This window comes from Rhea americana, unplaced genomic scaffold (genome assembly GCF_003343005.1).
Source record: "Rhea americana isolate MKP2758 unplaced genomic scaffold, rheAme1 scaffold_326, whole genome shotgun sequence".
NCBI lineage: Eukaryota > Metazoa > Chordata > Aves > Rheiformes > Rheidae > Rhea > Rhea americana.
In genome coordinates, this window is record NW_028186453.1 from 23,212 (window position 1) to 39,834 (window position 16,623).

The 16,623-nt window shown below is 52.7% G+C and overlaps 1 protein-coding gene across 3 annotated transcripts in view; it reads left to right on the forward strand.

Moving 5' to 3' along the window:
• Positions 1-16,623, forward strand: part of RBPMS (RNA binding protein, mRNA processing factor) — a 41,606-nt gene that overhangs the window by 15,553 nt on the left and 9,430 nt on the right. For 2 of the 3 annotated variants that reach the window (XM_085310771.1, XM_085310773.1), the window contains exons 2-5: positions 4,101-4,178; positions 5,261-5,299; positions 5,926-5,988; positions 11,394-11,544. In XM_085310771.1, coding sequence (XP_085166897.1) covers positions 4,101-4,178; positions 5,261-5,299; positions 5,926-5,988; positions 11,394-11,544 — 331 coding nt within the window. Of the gene's footprint in view, positions 1-4,100; positions 4,179-5,260; positions 5,300-5,925; positions 5,989-11,393; positions 11,545-15,012; positions 15,144-16,623 lie in introns of all 3 variants that reach the window. The other variant, XM_085310772.1, reaches the window with a different exon arrangement.

Below are 16,623 nucleotides of genomic sequence, written 5' to 3' on the forward strand. Positions count from 1 at the left end.
GAAGTTGGGAAGATGAGGTACAGTGATGCTTAAAAGCTCTTCATGCCCTATCTGTTGTGGCTGACATTTGACAGGTCGCYGGCCACAGTATGTCTCCACCCAGTGTGACATGTTAACATCACAACAGCAAGAAGAGTCCAAGTAGCTGAATTTGGAAGTGAAATCCCATCTCCCCTTCTCTCTCCTTATGTAGCTGACATTTCCTTACAGCATGCAAGTCTGGAGAGCTTGGTTTCCCTGCCATGGTTCTCCAGCTGAGGTACAACCTGCAGTCCCTGGTTTTTGTCCGTGTTGGCTGCGTTACAGCACATGCTGCCAGATGGTGACAGCTCCAGTAGTGAGCAGCTTCAAGGAGCAGGGATCAGTCACTACAGTCACCAGTCCACTGTAGATAGTCCCATCACAAACAGCAGGCTTGTTGCTTGTTCTTCCTCATGCAGGAGAGAGGAAAGATTAGGTGGGAAGGCTGGGAACAGCACAAGGTTTATTTCCAAGAAACTCCCACAGCAGAAGCAAAAACTAGCGATCTGACGGTTTTGCAAAGCAGTTGAGGCTTGGAAAGGAGAACCCGCCACTTAGAAGCCTGGGGTCCATCTATCTGCTTTCCTGCTAGCTCAGTGTCATGAAAATGCTTTTTTCAGGGTGCTTTGGGCCTGTTCTCCAGGGTGGTCTCTAGCTGCAAACCAGACAGCAACTCCAGATTAGGAAGGGTCATCACGCTGGGCCATGCCTACCTTGATCCAATTCACTCTGAGATCTCGGCATCCACCTGGCAAAAGCCTTGAGCAGCCTCACGCAGCTGGGAGGTTGCCCTGCGTGGAGCAGAAGATGGATGGAAACCCCCTCGAGAAACCCCTTCCCACCTTGGTCTGTCCCATCTTGGGTTGCAGACTAGGTACACATGAGCTCACAGCTCTTGGTTTGACTTGTGGCTATCTAAACCCAGGTACCTGTCTTTTTGAGACAGGTTAAGTGCTGTYTCTCTGTACTTTCATAGCTAGCTTGTTTTTTTTTTTTTTCCAGCCCGCATGCATAAAGTGATCCGTATCAGCAGTGCCTGGGCTGTTGACATAAGGGCTATATGCAAATGGCCCGTGTTGTGCCGACGGAGCTGAGTACCTTTTGTTATTTAATAGATATTTGCCGTAGGTCAGCCAGAGGTTTTGTTACACAAAGCAGGAATGTTTGCACTCCCGAGATCTTCAGAGATGTGTTAGATATCTTTTATCTACAAGAGAAAGAACAAATTTCAGCTGAAGACTAGGCCTCGTCTGGCAGTTTTATGTGTTCCAGCATTTAAGCTCAGACAGTGGGTGGGCTGGCAGAACTACAGGCCAGGAAACTTGGCCAAAAATCAGGGTTTTCTTTTCCCTTCCTCCAGTCCAGAATGGGCAACTTGTCACCCAGGGCTGGTACAACTGACTGCTGCTGTGACTCCTTTGCCCACCTCTCCCAAGGCATTTGGGTGCCTAGAAAGCACTTCACATCTGAGGGACTTGAGTTCCTCCGTACCCTAAATGAGGGAAGCTTTCTCACTGCAGGGTATATACATATATGTACATATAAAACAACATGCTCCCTGCCTTTACCTGTGACCTCATTGCTGGGATGGCGAGGGATTGCAGTAGGGACCTGACCAGCCGGGGTGCAGCCCCAAACAAGCAGAGTCAGTTGTTAGAGTGGCTAGGGCCAGCCCCAGCCCCAGGCCTGAGCCTAAATGCAGTTTGTGTGGGTGGGGTGGCCTCATCTGCCCTAGGATCTCAACACAACATGTGTCAGGCTGAGCTCTGAGGGCTTCCTGGGTGACAGGCCCCAAACCTGTGTAAGCCACAGCTCGATGCTTCCTGCCTGGTCAGTCTTTGGATGAGGTTGCTGGACAACCTGCAAGGGACTGGCAGCAGATACAACTCTTAGGCTATCATCTTCTCCACCCAACGCTGCTCTTCCAGTTAAAAAAGCATAAGAATTACTCAGAGTCCCAGCTTTTATACACAGTCCAGCTCTGACTCAAGGGGTTTTACCCAGGCAGGGTTTTACCTGCCTCAGAAAAGCCTGACATAATTGCAGATCTCGTTTCTGCTGCATTAGCAGAGCGGCAACAATTTCCTAGAGTGAAGCTAGCTCATCTTGATAGGTTAACACAATGGATTGCCTCAATTAACACAATGGGCTTAAAAGCCTTTGCAATACATTGCAGGCGAGATAGGGATTTCTTTGGCAAGTTGCTGCAGGTCATACCACTCAGATTAACTCCCGTCTGATTAGCTGCAGAGTCTTTCATGTGGAGCAACCATGTGGCCCCGGAGACTGGAAAAGACCCCTTTTCCAAGCRTCTGTGGTGCACCTCATGGTTTTAAAGCAAGCGTTTCATCACTGGGCTCTGTAGCCTTAGCAAACTGGCCTTGCCAAAAGGCCACTGTCCAGCCTGCCACTGAAACTGGGCAACCAAGTGGCAGATCACATACAGCTTTTTAAGGGGAGCACGAGGCACACAGGCCTTCCCCAACTCATGGTCTCTGAACAAGTGCCTGCTCAGAAGGGCTAGCAAGCCTCTGGCAAGTGAACTCCCCACTGGCAGCAAGGCTGGTGTAATGGGAGGAGATGAGGTGTTTTGGATGCGACCTTGCTGGTTTTATGCCTCGGCCTCCAAAACAGGAGGAGAGAGACCACAAGCTGTCTTGGGAACTCGCAGAAAGTGGTTCAAGTGCACAGCTCCTCTGAGCTTATGCTGGTACGGCTCTTCACTCTAAACAAAATTTGTCCCTCCTTGATGTTTACCTTAGGGTATTTATGAAGCCATCAAGTCCTTCTCAGACTTTGTGTTGTTGGTAGGTTTAAAATAACCAGTCCAATCTCTTTCTGTCACCTACTTCCTCCATTTCCCTAGGCATCCAAGTGTGTCCACCTCCTCTGTTCCTCTTCAGGTCAAGCACTGATCTGAGCAGAAGTGGTCAACATTTTCTTTGCAAGGAAGGGCAAAGTCCCCCCCATCCTGTCTGCATGGCAGGAGCAATTTGAACAGTAGGATCAAAGGGTCCCTGCAAGCAAGGAGGGCATCTCCCCCTGCCCTTGTTCCTTTTTACTATCATAGTTTTCTTTTTGATCCTTTGAGCATATGTTTGAGCTTATGTCTGGCTTGGAGCAAATGCACTGATATCAAAGCTTTGGGGCCTCTGGAGGGTGCATCTAGTCCCCCAGGATGAGGGGAGGGTGCRTGAGGGGGTGCACACGTAAGAGCAAGGCTTCATTTCCTTGGTAAAGACTCAAAAAGATAAGCGTTTCGCCCTAATGTTTTCATTAGGCTTTCAAGGACAAGCAAGTTATTCCAAAGTAAGGTCGCAGCTAGCAACCCCACCAGAGCCTTCTGGTGGCTTTGCACGTAGCACGCCCTCACTCAGCCGGCAGGAATGTATAGTATTTGCCAAGTTCGACAATTAGGCGAAGGTGAGAGTTTGGCCTTACCTACCATTCCCACCACACAAGGGGAAATCAGCTCCCTGTGGACACTGCTGGATACCACAGTGTGAGTTGTTGATAGAAAGAGGAAGAGAGGACTTTCAGGGCTTATTTATTCAGCAGAGTTTACTATTGTGGGATTATTTTTACCTGATCTCTCCAGGATGTTAACAAGATTATAACGCTGTTAGATCCTGTTGGCGTAGCCAATTTCGGTGGGACGGAGCGACTTCATAAGTCCATCAGGGATTATTTGCAGAGTGCTGTGATCTACCAGTGCAGTCTGATTCCCATGGGGGAAATGATTAAGTTCTCACTTTTGCAATCTTGTTGTTATCATTAGTTGTGGAATCAGGATTTCTGCAAGCTGTCCCTACTTCTAGGATGCTGCACGACAGCAAATAATTTATCACCGCTCTTAGATCCACCCAAAAGGAGTTAAAATCCTTCGTACATTGTTAAAAGGTGACTTTTAGAAATCTGGACAGACTACTTAAAATCAGCCCYGTTCAAAACATGGACATTCCTGCACTATAGAAGAAATAGTGGAAGTGTCCACAACGTGGGTTATCTACGTTATTTACAGTTCTATTCCAAAGATAGTGGATGAAGGTCCCCATGAACCTTCCTTCCTTCTTTTCTAGGTCAGGACACTCTTTGTGAGCGGGCTGCCTCTGGATATCAAGCCCCGGGAACTTTACCTTCTGTTCAGGCCCTTTAAGGTACGAAATCTGTGTCCCCTGGGGGGAGAGGTGGTCTGCAAACATCTGTACAGCAACGGAGTGTAGCGGTGACCCATGCAGCACATTCCTTCAGCTGGCAACCTGCACCATCCCAATGTCACCACGTGGTTCCTCTCCGCAGACCTGAAAGCAAAAAGGGGTGCAAAAGATGGTAACATACCTGCACAGCAAAAAGCCCTTGCAAACAGAGCAGTTTAAGATCAAGTAGTGTGTCTGGGGTTATGTTGTGGGGACCTAGCCTTTGCAAAGGCATTAGAAACCCATTCACTGCTCCAAGCTGGGCCCCAGTTTAGCATACTGCAGCAAGACTCAGGAGGTGTGAGCTTGCTTCCAGTCCTTGTCACGGTATTTCCTGGCAAGGCTGGGCAAAGTGTATGGGCTAGTGGTCTCTAAGCTTAGCAGGATCCAGGAGCCCACTGGTTTCCCAGAAAAAAAACTACTTTGGTCATTTCATTCACTGATACAAGTTTCTCCATGTTTTTTCCTTCAGTAAAATGTAGAGAAGTGGTATCAGGCTCTTTGATTATACACAGGTTTAAATTCCACATTGATTTACACTCCATTTAATAGCAGAAGAGAACTGACTTTGAACCTCTAAAAATCTCCACTATGTTTCTTGACCATGACAGATTTGGAGTTCAGATATTGGCTCTTTTAAAATACAAAAGATGGTATTATCAAGCTACGATCAGGCATTAAACAGCCRTGCAAAAAATGCAGCGGCACTGAGCCACTGAGCCTGTGCTAATCCTTTACAACTGTAACAAGCTCACTATCATGTCTGCCTAATACTCCCTACTCCCCAGTATCTCCGCCTGGCCAAATTTCCCTTCTTGGCAGGTTTTGCTGCTGGCCAGCTGTTCCCAAGACCAGGCATTGCTGTTGCAGCAGCTGTGTCTTGGTCCAGCATGCTCTGCTGTGTGGCAGCGTGGGGAAAACTTGCTCAGATGTTGAGGGATCGGTAACACCAGTTTCTACGTGGTTGGCTATGCTGAGCATTATCTGTCTGTGGCCGTCTCATAAGGATCTTGGCTAAACACAGATTTTCTCTTTTCTTGCAGGGATATGAAGGGTCTCTTATAAAACTCACGTCTAAGCAGGTAAGAGCCTTTCAGAACCGGATGCTCATAGTTGCCAGCACTGTGCAATTTGGGAACAGTGTCCCAACACAAAGTCTCGTCTCTTCTAAGCTCCAGCCTTAGTTTAGTCCTCTTTTTTCCTCATCTCTCCAATCCCCTGATTTTTGTGTGCAGCCTCACTGCGGGGAGTGCTCAGCTTCCAGTGGCAGAGCCATGCATCTGCAGCAGAGGCAAGGGCCCATTTAGGGGCGATCAGGGCAGGTGTCCTGGGAGCAGGAGGGTCACAGGGCAGTTGGACTCGGCCCTTGTGTTGGAATGAGTTGCCTTTTGCAGTGGAGGGCTGCAGCGACACGAGCCTGTCCTCCAGGCAGAGARCAGAGCCAACCTGCCTTGGGCTGTGGCCCTTGTGTGCATCACCAGAGGCTGCTGCTCCAAGGCCTTGCCCTTTGCTTGAGTGCCAGCCTAAATGTCTAGCCGCTTCCAAAAAAGCCTCAGCTGGCCCCAGCCCTCCATGAYGCAAAGACCACTTGTGGGCACAGATCCCAGATCCGCATTTCCCATCACAGGGAACTGCTTTGTATGCAGCTGAAGGAGGTGCCATTGCTCCCCTACGTGCCTGACTCGCCTCTCCTCTCTTCCCTCCTCAGCCCGTGGGGTTCGTTAGTTTTGACAGCCGCTCAGAAGCTGAAGCTGCTAAAAATGCTCTGAACGTAAGTACGTGGTGCCCTTCCTGGCAGCTAGTGCCAGGGCTCAGGTCCTGGGGAGGCAGGGGGAACTGTACTGCTGGCAGAGGAGACGCTTGTGCTTGCTACCCTGGAGATGGGGAGAACCATCTTTCCTTGATTCATGGCCAAAGCCTAAAGCCGCGCTTGTCTGTGAGAGCTGGTGAGAACGGTTGTGTCTGCCGGGAGGGAAGGGCAGCTCGCTTACRCATCGTGTTTTGCTCCCACGCTTACAAGGTGACTGTGGACCAGGCAGGAATGAGGGTGCGTACTACTCAGCGCTTGTGCCCACGAGCTCTGCCTTTTCTCCAACAACTCTCGTATGACGGGACCTCTGCGAGGAAGTTGAGGGAGCTCRCTCCTCTTTTCCTCCCGTCACTGAATTCCTCTCTCATTTTTCCTTCCCCAAATGACTGCCAGTTGCTCTCCAAGTTTCTCTGGCCTGGGGATGTGTATCCTCCGCACCTGCTAGCTTGAATATGTTCCATTTCTCCAACCGCTTCCTGATCTGCTACTTATCATCTGCTATCATTGTAATCTCCACTATTTCCTAATGTCCATCCCTYACTCCTGCTTTTATAATGGCTTCTCTTCTTTGCTGGCCACATTTTTTCACTGTCTTGGCACGTGGTCAAGTCTTAGTCCAGCTTTAAAAAATGTTAGGGAGATAAGGCTTTCTGCTGGCCTCTGTTTTCTGTAAAGCAGGTAGCCTCTGCCTTCTTCCAGCTGAGGCCCATGTTACCAGCACTGGAACAGGGCAACTCTTATCACAGGAGCATGGAGAGATTTATGGAGGAAGGGACTTYTGGAGGGCTCTAGTCCAACTCAGAGAGTTCATGATCTCTGAGGATGGGAAGGCCAGAGTGAAGATGCCAGAAGTGAAGACCTTGTGATCAAGATCACATGTACACGGTGAAAATATTTGTGTTGTCCCCAACATCATAACAAAGTTTTTCTCAATTTGTAAGATTTGCAGTTTTTTTTAAGAGCAAGAATTATATTATTTAATTCTCCTGGAGGGGAAGGAGGTTATATTCTCTGTCTCCCCTCTCCCACCTCCTCAAAAAATGGTTGAGATAAGRGCATCTAGCCAAGACCTCTTCCTAGGGGAGTCTGAACTCACATCTTCTGTGAGAACGTCCAGGAAAGTCCTACCAGCTCCCTGAGCACTTGGTGGGTACTTGCACTTTTTTCTGTTGACAGGGTAGCACTTTGCAGTCACACTAAGCCACTGGAGCAAGGAAATAGCTCTGGGGTGTGAGCACACTGCCAAGTCCGTGCGCTCCCTGCTTCGCCCTGGCTGTTCGTACCACCTGCATGCTAATTCTGGAGAGAGCTTTTATATGTGGCTGAAGTTGGCCTTTACCAACTGGCCCAAAGATCTTTCCCTGGGCCAGGGCCAGCAAGAGCTGGTAGCTGTCCCATCTCCGTCCTGGCTGTGTGCAGCAAAAAGGGCTGTGTCCTAGTGCACAGGCTCACAGGACCTCTCTGTGCAGAGCGTTTGCCCATGAGCTCTGTGCTGTCAGAGTGCTGGAAGAGGATTACAGAGCACAGATGATTTGTCGGGAAGAATTTGTAGCCCCCTTTTGCTTTGACATGGGAGGGGAGAGAGAGAGAGACACGTGGCTGCAGAGATGATAGTGCTTCTAGATCAGCGTTAATCTGCTCAGTTGGTTTGAACCCGGTTCCTTACTGCTGGCGATGTTGTGGGAGCGATCAGACTGCATGAGCAAGTGTATGAGTGCGTGTGAATAACAGCACATGCATGAGCTGTGCTGYTGTGCGTGTGCACGTGTTTGTGCAAGAATGTGAGTGCACAGGGCCATCCTCAACATTGATCCAAGCCAGATGCAGGCACTGACGAGGTTATTTGCTTCCAGTAAATGAACTTGCTTTGTTCCACTCRTTTGATATGCGACTTATCACTGCATCAAAGCTCTTAAAACATCCCTCTTGTCTACAGCAGCAAAATAGCCCTGGAGAGCTCGTGTTTCCCTTTTTTAGACCGGTGCCTCACTTTCGGGAGGCCGACGATTTGTGCCCAGTTGAGGCACGGGGGCAGAGCGCTTCCCAGCCAGCTTCGCAGTGTGCCGGCCAGCCGGGGCRCTCCCTGTTTGCACTAGTGACAGCAGCGGAGGCGTCTGCCCTGTTCTCCCCAGCGCAGGCTCTCCGGATCCCAGATTTATTCGGCGCTGCGACGGGTGTGTTTGATCTCGTTTCGCTCAGGGTGTGCCTGTGGGGAAGAGGTGCTGCGTGAACAGCCCCTGGCCTCCCCTGCTAAATGCAGGGGAGGGAAAAGGTTACAGGGAGGTGTGTGTGTGGGGRGAGACGTTATTCATGGAGATGGCTGACATTTGCATTTGGGAGTCCAGACAGCGAGGGGCCCTGTCTCAGGACCCCATCTGGCTGACGTTAGCCAGCGCCCAGGTCTGCGACCTCCTGTCTGTGGGAGATTAAGGAGTGGGAGGTGATGCAGCAGCACTGGTTCTCTCTCAACCTCGGGGAGCCTTTCCAGACGGTTTTCCTCTGCAAAGCAGGCGGGCTCATCCCCGCGGCAGCTCCTGCGTGCTCACRGAGGGCAGTTCCTCGGAGCTAGGGCTGCCTGGGTGCGCAGGACAGACCTGGGGGAAAGCCCACCCTCCAGGAGCCCTTCATCCTGCTGTGAGCTCCACCGGGGCCTGCTGAGCTCGGGAGCTGTGTTGCAAGCTGCCAACTTAGGCTGCGGGCGAGGGACCAAACCGTCTGCCTAAGCAGGTCTGTGGGGCTGGYGGAGAGAGGGGTAAGGAAACACTTTCCCAGGCATCGCATAAACAGTGTGTCATTAAAAAAAAGCATGGTCAAAGGAAGTGGCTGCCTCTGTTCTACAAGCACCAGCTGGGCTTCCCTTCCCCGCACCCTCTCTTCCAGTCTGCTGCAGCCTCGAACGCGTGAGTGCCTCTGCCCACAGCGGGTTTGCAGACAGCGGGGCGGCGGGGCTGACGTGACGTTTGCGTAGCAGCTGGATCTGGGCGGGCTGGGAAAAACGCGCAGCGGCTGAAGGGCACGAATGTGCCCGCGGGAGGCCCAGGAAACGGGGAGCCCCAGGAGGGCCCTGTGCTTGCGGTGCCAGCTCAGCGTTAATTCTGCCACCTGCCTTGAAATGCCTCATGGAAAACGCGAGGGAAGCCACAAAATGTGCCGGCTGCATGTGCAGGGCGGAGGAGAAAGAGCAGCTTTTCCGCCCGTGCTGGAGGGCAGCGGTGGGACTGCGAGGGCCCCCACATTCCTTAATGCTTTGCTCTCTTCCCTTTCCAAGGGCGATCCTGTTGATAGYGGAAAAGGTGTTCACGGTCGTGAACACCGCAAGGGTTTTGACCTTGGGAAGGCACCTCCCGGCAGAGAGATGCAGTGCTGGCAGCAGTGCGCTGCGGGTAGCTTTACCTCCTGACCCGCCAGCGATCTGCCTTTGGTCCCGACGCGTGAAATGAAGCGGCTCCCTGTCACAGGGCGCGCTAGATTGGGCGGCTGTCATGCTAGCTAGTGTGATATCGCTGGCCAGACAATAATCCTGGCACCTCCTCAGCTCCCTTCTCCCTTGGAAAACCTAAAGCGTTTATCTAAATAAGGATTAGGCTCTTAGATATGAGTCATAGAGCGACTCCTTTCCCAGAGTTTCCTGTTTGTTCAGTGGGAAAAATGGCAGCTAAAGCTGCAAAAGCTTTCAGAGAGATGAAAAAAAAAACGTGTGGGAAAAAATGTCTGCCCAGCCTTGAACTTCTCGCTAGCTCCCAGCATGCAGGGTTTTGTACTGCAGGGCTTGGTGTCCGAGCAGAAGAGGCCACAGTTTGTCAGCGTGGCTTGGAAAAACAGCCTGGGAATGTGCTGTTGTCCAGCCCTTGCCGGAGGTGTCTCCTAACCAGGTGGCAGTTGTAAACCGGCAGAGGAAACGCCGGGCCGGGAAGTGGTTCTCCAGGAACTGTCACGCCGCTCTGCTTTTTCCGGGGCTTCTGGAGCACTTGTTGACTGATGGCACCTGGCGGGACCCTCCTTCCCCGGTAGTGTGAGCTCAGAGGTGCCCCTGACCCCAGCTGGCAGGCAGCCTCGCACTGCCCTGGCTCGCCTTGCTCTTGCCATCAGAGCTGCAGCACGGCTGCAGCCCCTCAAGGGCAGCTCCGGCGGCCAGGGCGCCCGGACGGTGGCTCGGGTTGCGGAGCAGCATCTCTCAGTGCCCCTGAACGGCTTCATCACAGCCTCGAGTGCATCAGCACCGCCAGTGGGCAGAGCTCCTTGGGGAGGCAGCTCTCAGCCACCATTGGCTTTATTTTTGCTACGGGCCAAAGAGCAGCTTTTGCTTTTGTCCCGCAGCTTCCTTCTACCTTTGCGGAGTTAAACCGCTGCTGCAGCTGCAGCGAGTAACGTCACCCTGCCCACTGGAAAAGCTCATCAGGCAGCGATAACAGCATGAAGCCAGCTCTCTAATGCCTTTCTGTGTTTTTCCTTGTCTTCATTTTAAATTTAAAATATTTTTGGCTCTGCTAATCCCTCTGGATAAGAGCTTGGCTGAGCAGGATGCCGACTACCAAATATGGTGCTGATCCTAAAGATGTTAGAGGAATGCAAGTCGTTGCGGGCCTGCTGCCAAACAAATTAGGTCATTTAAGCTCTGGAACTTTGCGAGGATGTTGGAAATTGAACCAAGGACAGAAATCTAGGGTCCTTTTGCCACAGGGGCTCTGGGAGGCGGTGGCTCGTGCTGGAGGAGCCTTCTGCATGGTGTCATTTCTATCTGGGCTCAGAGGAAGCGTTGCTCCTTTGGAAAGCAATTCCCCGAGGTTCCCTGCCTGCTTCCCCCTCGCTCCGAGCACACCTCGTGCCGGGAGCCACACACGCTTAACCGAGCCAGAGCCCCTTGGCCTGACGGAAATGTCTCACCGGGAACAAGGACGTCTTCTAGCTGAGGCGTGCAAAACATCATCTCCGCGGTGCAATCAGTTTCCATCCTGGTAATGCCGTGGCATCGTTCAGTCTGGATTAGAGAGCAGCCTGGGAGCCAGATGAATGTTCCTTATGCGAGCAAGGGACAAAACCAGGAAAACAGAGTCATTATTAGTGAATGCTTTTATCAACAGAGAAAATAAACAGGCCCAAGCTACGGACCGAACTTTTACTCAACAAGTCATTGGTGCTGGTTTTCCAGCTGGAACTGGGGGGCGGTGCAGGTGGGGGAGAAGGTCTGTGCGTGCAAGAGAGGACAAATGAGGCCTGTGGGAAATGCGCCTGCTGCACCGTGGCAGGACCAGGCCGCTGTCGGGGCTGTGGACAGCTGACCCCCCCCTTCCCTCGTGCGAGGGCTCTTTGGGTTTTGTTCGCCCAACTCGCTGACCGGCTGCGTTTCCTTCCTTCCTCCCACCAAGGGCATCCGCTTCGATCCCGAGATTCCCCAGACGCTGCGGCTGGAGTTCGCCAAGGCAAACACCAAGRTGGCCAAGAGCAAACTGGTGGGCACTCCGAACCCCAGCACGCCTCTCCCCAACGCCGTACCTCAGTTCATCACCAGGGAGCCATGTAAGTACTTGGCTTTTCTCTCCTTTTCAAATGAACAGCAGTGGGGAAATGACCCTCCGACGCAGCCCTTGGTCTGCCAGCTGGGAGCTGGTGCAAGCAAAGCAGGGCATGTTCCAGGCGGAGCTCGCCCCACCGCCTGCCTCTTGGCCAGTGTCCTGGCAGTGAGGACATTGGACATGGGGAAAAATCGCTCGCTGAGGCAATTCAGAGCACGCAGAAATCCCACACAGACATGCAGACCCACCAGCTCTGCTGGGACAAAGATGTGGGACACGAGGGAGCTGAWGTACCTTCAGGGGGCTGCTGGTGGGCACCAGGTTAAATTTGAGCCAGAACTGCAAGCTCATCCTGAATGAGGCAGCCACACGCCAGGCTGCTTGAGTGGGACTGTGGCCAGCAAAGCAGGGGCCGGGAGGCCGTCCCAGGGTACCACATCCAGTCTGAGCCCCCCATTCAAGGAGGTTATGGGGACACTCGAGCGGATCTAGTGGGGCTACCAGGATGGTTCGGGCTGAGGTCACCTGGCTTGCAATGAGAAAGGGAGCCGGGCCAGCCTGGTCTGGTGATGCATGGGGTATCTAAGGCTTGGGGGCATCCTGCGGGGCAGGCATCATGATCACAGAGCCAAGCTCTTCTTGGCCACAGCAGATGATACTGCAGGGGCAGCTTGTGAAGTTTGGCTCAAGTATTAGGAAAAACTTGTGAAAAAGAAGGCAGAAAAACCCATCCTTGGTGGTTTCCAAGCCTCAGCTAGATGAAACTATGGCTGCCTTGATCTCATGATGGCAACAGTCCGGCTGGAAGCAGGAGGTTGGACTGGAGACCTCTTGATGCCTCTTCCCCCTTTGCTGCTGTGGTTGTGGGGGTCTTTTCTTCAGGGTTCTCCTCACTACTGGTGGCCACTAAAGGGCCCATTTCTACCTGAGTGTCTCCAAGCCTGGAGCGTGCTGCCTGCCTGAGAGCCTGACAYGGTCAGGAAAGGTGCACCACTCCCAGGGTGATGGGTAGGATATGGGTGTGGATGTGTGTGGGGTCCCTCTGATCTCCAAACCCATCTGTCAGTGCTGGAGAGGACCTGCAGGCAGGTCATGGTCAGCCCAGACAGGAGAAATAATTGATTCCTGCCAGGAAATCCTCTGCTCTTCCTGTGGTGGGTTCCTGACGGATGCTGACATGGTTTCCAGCCCCAGCTGCGCCAAAGTCAGCACTTCAGGACAGGCGGCTCTCTCTTCCACACCTGTAGTTTTAGGGATGGTTATAGCAGGGAAGAGATGAGGGGAGCCAACCAGTCTTCCGTCCAGACCRGCAAACCTTGCTTCGTCCCCGATGCTGCCAGCTAGGAATCAAAGCACAATGTCTGAGCTGTGCTTYGTTCTCCAGGACAGAGAAGACAGCYTTTCTCCGGTGTCCAGCCCTCCTGGTCAGGCAGTGAGGGGCACTGGGAGCCCCAGGCATCCCTACTGTGTCTCACCCCCTCGTGAGGGGTTTCTTCGGCACCGTGTTAACCCACCCTGCAGCCAGGGCCCGTCCTCGGGTTTGCCCAGTCCTGCTGCTCCTGCTTGGAGAGATGAACACGACCCTTAGGAATGAGCTGTGGTAGAGGCGGTTGTTTATGCTAGCCCTTGCCAAGTTTTTGCTGTTTACCTTGCCTTCAAGTCAACAGTGTAAATTTGTAATCTCCTGTGTCATTGAAACGCAACCTCGGGGGTGGCGGTGGTGCAGGGGATGGTGGCCGCTGCTTGCTCTCACGGCTCACTGGAGAGGGCTGTGGAGGAAGGCTGTGGAGACGGGAAGCGGGTCCTAGTGAGCCTGGAGTGTAGCTGGAGAGGACTGCAGCCTTCTCTGAGCACGTGAAGGTTGCCAGCAGCTCAAGGTTGCCAGCAGCAGAAGGAAGCTAGAGAAACCTCTGCCAGATGCCTCCAGCATACCTGTGTGGGGCAGCAGAGCTGTTAGAGGTGTCCGGATGGGCTAACGTGTTGGCCTCGCTGAGGTATCCAAAACACCAGCTTAGAGACAGGCAGGAATCTTGGGGTAACCCAGGAGACATTAGGGGTGTCGGATCCAGCCGTTGCGCCGGGATGCAGGTGGAGCGCCTACCGCTCGGAGGCACTTCAGCCCCGGCGTGAGCTGCTGTGATGGCGCGATGCCGAYGAGCGGCCGGTGTTTCTAACCCGGCCGTCTCCCCAGGTCGCAAAAGGGCTGTGCCTTTCCAGCCTGCTGAGGCGGAGGGCGTGTGAAGCATTGGCTCAGCGTGGCAACGCTATTGAGGAGCTCCACCGTGGCACCTCAGTTTAAAGCTCCAGGGCTGCGATATTTGGGGGCGGCCTCGTCTCAGCAGTGGCAGCAGCTGGGCCGGGGGGTTTCTGAGCAGCGGTTGGAGATTTCGTTGTAGTAGATATTTCACCGTGAAGCATATCTTAAGAGTTTTTGCTATTTGAAAGCATTTCTTGCGCTGCCTTTAGAATACTGCTTCCATTTTAACTTTTGTGTCCAGATGAGAAACAGAAGCCTTAACTGCTTGCATCTCTGTTGCACAAGCGTATTGATGCGTGGGTGTATTTATAGGTCATAAACTCTTTCAAACTAGCTGACATCGGATTCCTAAATATAATTAAACCTCTCAGAGCCGAAGAATCCAATCTGGCCTCCCTGGAAACGGGAAGGAAGCGTACCTAGCCTCACGATACGTCTTGTTAAAGGCTGCAAAGTTGAAAAACTGAGCTCTGTGTTTTTCCAAGAAGGCGAGTTAAATAACAGTATTGTATTCTGATTCGGTCCATCTGCTCTCGCTATTTCTCATTAGCTGCTGCTGACAGCGACACCGAACGTACTGCTTTTTATGGCGAAGCCCATGAATGAATCAGGTCCTAAGTGTTAGCTGTGAACAAGCCTCAGGAAAGAGTAGCCTGTAGCAGTAATGCAAGCCCTGGGACTCATAAATTGCACAATTTAGGCAGAAGCTTGTGCTTGGTCTCCGCTTCCCTACTGTTTTGAGGGGAAAATAAAGGATTTACGAGGTTATTAAATCACTCGTGGATGGTGTCCCCTGCAGGCTATTTAGAAGAAGCTGGGATCAGTAAACTGACAGCTACCAACTAGCCACAGAAAGAAAAAGCAGATTAAAGGTCCTTTGAATTTGTTTGTGAGGGCTGCCGTGGTGCTACTGCTGCTGCTCAGCGCCGCAGGTAGTGAAGGTCTCCATCCTGTGGAGGGAAGTCTTGGAGGACACAGCTATTTCCACTCCAGCGCAGGACCGAGCCGGAGCGGCTCTAGGCTAGGTATCCTTCCCCTGCAGCAGAATTTGCCGCAGCTCTGCCATGCCTTTGCCCTGATCTTCAGGCCCCAGGAAGCTGGCAGGGGAACGCAGTGGAGGCCATTTGGCTGCAGGTGCAATTTGGCGTCTCTTGTTTTGTCGTCCGAGCCACAGCTGCGTGGTAACCGTTAACTCTCCTTATTCTTTTCTTGCAGATGAGCTCACAGTGCCTGCACTTTATCCCAGTAGCCCTGAAGTGTGGGGGCCGTACCCTCTGTACCCAGCGGAGTTAGCACCTGCTCTACCTCCTCCTGCTTTCACGTATCCCACTTCACTGCATGCCCAGGTAATTGATACCAATCAGCCACGACTTCGCTCACCTTAGCACCGTCCTTTCAAACCTGGTCCGCCGTGCCCCTGCCCCTCGCCCTTCCCCTCAGTGCTCACCATACGACTAACCTCTGTCCGGCTAACAAGACACTCCTTCCAGAGATTAATGATGTCACCTAAATCAAGCTGACACGTACTGCCGGGACTGGTGGGACGAGATGACAGCACACTGCCTGATGTTCTCCAGACACCTCTCTCTTCCTTAATACCTTCACTCTTGTCCACACTAGAGACTGGGGCAGCTAAGGGAGACCTCACGGGCAGGGGAGATGCCCTCCRTTCCCATATGCAGTGTCCAGCCAGGGCTGGGCCATCTGTTTGGACCGAATTATCCAGTAGGGAGTTTGTGTTGCACGTGCGTGCGTTTAAGGTGAGCCACCCAGGCCAGGCTAGCAGCCAGCCTCCGGCAGGCTGGCGGTCAGGGCGGTACGCAGGAAGTCAGCTGCAGCCTGCATTTCCAGCTGTTTCTGGGCTGAAACAGGGCCATTTCCTATCGCCATCTGAAAAGTGCCTGCGAACTTGGGAGCTGGAATGAGGGCAGTGAATTTGGGGGTTGAAGCAAAGCAACTTTGACAGGAAGAAGGGAAATGAAGCRCAAATGGAGGGCCCATATTTTATTCACGATGCTTGGTAGAGCAGGCAGGGAGCAGAGCCGACCCTGGCAGCGTGGCCGTTCCCCGCGAAGCGAGAGGCAGAAAGCCCAAGTAATGTGCTCTCTGTCACAAGTGCTTTTCTGCTCGTTGCACCCCGCTAGCTGAAACCATTAATGGCCCATGATAGCAGCACACAGCAGTTAAAAATTAACAACCAACCCAGAGAGGAGGAAAGAAAAGGAGGTCAGAAAAAAAAAGAAAAAACAGAATTAAATATGGTAGATGAGCAGGTGCCATTGGCTCACCCTGGGACAGGTGCCCGTCCTGGGGAAGCTGTGGCCTTTGCCACGTTGGCCGAGCCCTATCTCTGCCCTCTGCCACCACTCTTTCCTCTGCACTTGCTACGCCAGCCCCTCCTGCTGCTGCGTGCTTTTATCCGACCTCCCTGGGGACAGGGCGGTTCATTCACGGCACAGACCTCACGCAGCAAGGCCCAGGGTAGRGGGTGGCAGAGGAGGATGGTTTTCCAGCCCATGGTTTTGCAGAAAATGAGTGCAAAGCTGCCACCTAAGCTTACGTGTTGTTAGGGCTTCTGCAAAACGTGCTGTGCCTTCTCTAACACGGTCCTCATCCTCAGGGCCAAAATCATGGTTGCTCTTTGGGTTTCTTGGAGAGGATACCGCCCTGGCTGCCAGATGCGATCACTTGGCCAGCGCCGTCTGTGGCCAGCCCCACGCCCCTCTCACTCCGATGGGTTTGGGGGGCTGCAGACCCGGTCTGAACGCCATGCACTATCTGTTGCGAGAGTTTTGTTCGCTTCGAAGCCCAGGAAATGAGGTTTTT